Source organism: Vollenhovia emeryi, unplaced genomic scaffold, assembly GCF_000949405.1.
Source record: "Vollenhovia emeryi isolate VEMERY1.0 unplaced genomic scaffold, V.emery_V1.0 DF940030.1, whole genome shotgun sequence".
Classification (NCBI taxonomy): domain Eukaryota; kingdom Metazoa; phylum Arthropoda; class Insecta; order Hymenoptera; family Formicidae; genus Vollenhovia; species Vollenhovia emeryi.
In genome coordinates this window covers 14,893-17,763 of record NW_011966336.1, presented here as the reverse complement: position 1 = coordinate 17,763, position 2,871 = coordinate 14,893, and the positions used below count along the sequence as shown (strand labels likewise).

The window sequence follows — 2,871 nt, the reverse complement described above, 5'->3', positions numbered from 1 at the left end:
AGACTTTCCGTTTTCACATGTTGACTTGTAAAATTGAACAATACTAAATGTGTTCTTTTTCTTCAATATCGACATCTTTACAGAAAAATAACTACGAAATAAAGTTTTAGTATAGCGCAATGGATGATGGCAAAGAATGATCCGTATACGCTCAAGATTGTCTTAGTCACAGATGTAAGGTAAGGCTGATGGCAGGGAACTTAAGCGATTAAGACTGTTACAATTAGTCGTAGACGTAAGACAGGGAAAAACTGAAGTCGTGAAAGGCCGTTGTACGACTTCAGCTTTTCTCTGCGTTACCTTATGTCTACGACTAAGACAGTATTAGCGTTTACGGGTCGTTCTCTACTGTAAGCCTAACCTCTTAATAACCTCTATATATATAATCTCTTCTCTCTCCGAAAGTTAATCAGTGGATTATCACTAAAGACAGTGAATAGTCAATTCACAGTAATTGATTTTCCACTGATTGATTTCACAGAGTATATAACCTCGTAATAACTATTGTCCGTTCTACATCAAGGGGTGATCCTACTTGCGGATAATCCGAGATGGTTCTTGCGTCACAGCTGACTGGACGCGGTAACGTTGCCGCGCGACGGAACTTGGCTAGGGAAAGTGCGCTCGGATGTGGATTGGCTATATTAGCTATATGTAAAAGATAGTGTGCATTTAAAACCTGAGATCTTTCACCATAAAATTTTGGTAATTGTAGAAAAAATGTTTTCAAATAAGATTCAGCACTTTCATTGTATTTTTGTGCAAAATTTTTTGTGCATAAGATTCGAAAAGCCACATGAAAAAGTAAAAAATGATTATACATTTCAAAACTTAAAATTTGTTTGAAGATAATATGACCTGTGTATAAAGCTAAAAATCAAAGTTCTAGCGCTTTCATATTTGGAACAGGAGCCCGAGGTTTCCGTTGGAATTCTGCAGGAACATATGATTTAATATACGTTGTACGTTCAAACGATTTTTATTGAAAATTAGACTTTAATTTTACAGGACTCTTGTTAAATAGTAAGTCCATAGTATAAATTAAAAATCTAAATGTCACAAATACTCAGTAGCAGGGTGGATAAAGTGAACGACTTCATAACCCTAGCGGCGCCTATGGCATCAGGTTCGAATCCCGACTTTGGTAAGTGGAAATAAATTTAAAATAATTACACATATATTAATTTAATTAAATAAAAAAACTTTCAGAATAAGTTACAAATATGTGGCACGAATGTAAAAACTAATAAATCAGTGGAAAAAAAATAAAAATTTTTTTTTCATATATTTTTAATCTAGCCCAGGCTGGCTGATTACTAGACAGTCATATTAGTCTGCTACTATACTCATTTGTTATACTTCAAATTGTCTAATAGTTGCCTAAACTATACTACCTAGTAGCTAGGTAATTTTTCTTAGTTCGCTATGAGACAACATATTTGGCCAGTACCTAAAATGCAAAAGCGTTACATTACTGTCTCAGCGCTATCTACTTCGGCTAGACAGGGGCAACATAAGACACGTATTGGCTAGCTCATGACTGGGTACAAGTGAGATTAAATTTCCACTCGGGTTAAAGCACCCATAAATTCTGGATCTTTATATTTTAATTACAAGAAATATTTTAGCATAGTCCTTCTCGCTGCTTGTGATGCCAAATATCGTTTCACATGGGTAGATATTGGACAATATGGTGAGAAAATAATAAAATACATATTAATATTTGGTTAATTTTTTTATATTTATAACACAATTGTAATGTCTCGGAGGACGGTGATAAGAGAATACATGCACTGAATTAAGATACTATGAGAGGAAAGTCACCAATACTGGTATAAGCTATCGTGGCAAAAGCTATCCTGGCAAAAGCTATCGCGTTTGAACAATAATTAAGACAAAACCATGATATGATTTTTTATATTTATTATAATTGTCTATTTTATATTAAGGTTCAGTCAGTGATGGAGGTGTATGGAATAATACAGATTTTGCCGAAGCTTTAGAAAAAGGATTGGTCGATATACCTCCTCCAAAAAATTTGCCAAATACAAATATTATAACGCATTATGCTTTTGTTGGTGATGAAGCGTTCCCTCTAAAATTATACATGTTACGTCCATATTCAAAAGACAATTTGACAATTTCATTGTATTTTTGTGCAAAATTTTTTGTGCATAAGATTCGAAAAGCCACATGAAAAAGTAAAAAATGACTATACATTTCAAAACTTAAAATTTGTTTGAAGATAATAGGACCTGCGTATAAAGCTAAAAATCGAAGTTCTGACGCTTTCATATTTGGAACAAAAGCCCGAGGTTTCCGCTGGAATTCTGCAGGCACATATGATTTTAAATACGTTATACGTTCAAACAATTTTCGTTGAAGATTAGACTTTAATTTTACAGCACTCTTGTTAAATAGTAAGTCCATAATGTAAAACTTTTTAGTGATTCCCAAACAGCACAAATGCATATAATCCAAAGGGAAAGTATAAATCATATCGATTGATGGTTGTATTCGTAATAACGGTGAAAAGCCAATGTGATGTTCTTCTTGTTGCTGCTTTCTAAACGATTCGTCTGATCGTTTACAAGAATCGACATCAGGATATATTACGCGCTTATTTGGAAATCCTGCACTTTTCCCATAAACTTCACAACGCTCGCAGGCTGCATAGCCACCGTGTCCTTTTGTTTGTTTTAAGAATTTTCTGGCAGGGATATCACAAATAATATGTTTCAAGATCACAACATATTTTTTGTTATCTATGTAAATACCATTTTTACATAAATAATTCATTTCTTGGATAAAATCATCCATGAATTCATTGATATCACCTGGCTTCGTATCTCCGTAATAAATGGCCACAGG

At 33.8% G+C, this 2,871-nt stretch overlaps 1 protein-coding gene across 1 annotated transcript; it reads left to right on the top strand.

Moving 5' to 3' along the window:
- The first annotated feature begins 1,053 nt into the window (after window positions 1–1,053).
- LOC105556438 lies at window positions 1,054–2,247 on the top strand. Its single transcript, XM_012003532.1, has 3 exons — window positions 1,054–1,144; window positions 1,580–1,693; window positions 1,950–2,247. Exons 1-3 carry the CDS (start codon window positions 1,054–1,056, stop codon window positions 2,195–2,197), a joined length of 453 nt encoding a protein of 150 aa, XP_011858922.1. The 3' UTR covers window positions 2,198–2,247.
- The last annotated feature ends 624 nt before the right edge of the window (window positions 2,248–2,871 follow it).

Excerpts from the sequence above, each read along its gene's own strand:
- LOC105556438 (XM_012003532.1), top strand. The coding sequence starts at position 1,054 with ATGTCACAAATACTCAGTAGCAGGGTGGATAAAGTGAACGACTTCATA. Across the intron at positions 1,145-1,579 it reads AGGTTCGAATCCCGACTTTG|CACCCATAAATTCTGGATCT; the intron begins GTAAGTGGAAAT and ends CTCGGGTTAAAG. Across the intron at positions 1,694-1,949 it reads GGTAGATATTGGACAATATG|GTTCAGTCAGTGATGGAGGT; the intron begins GTGAGAAAATAA and ends TTTTATATTAAG.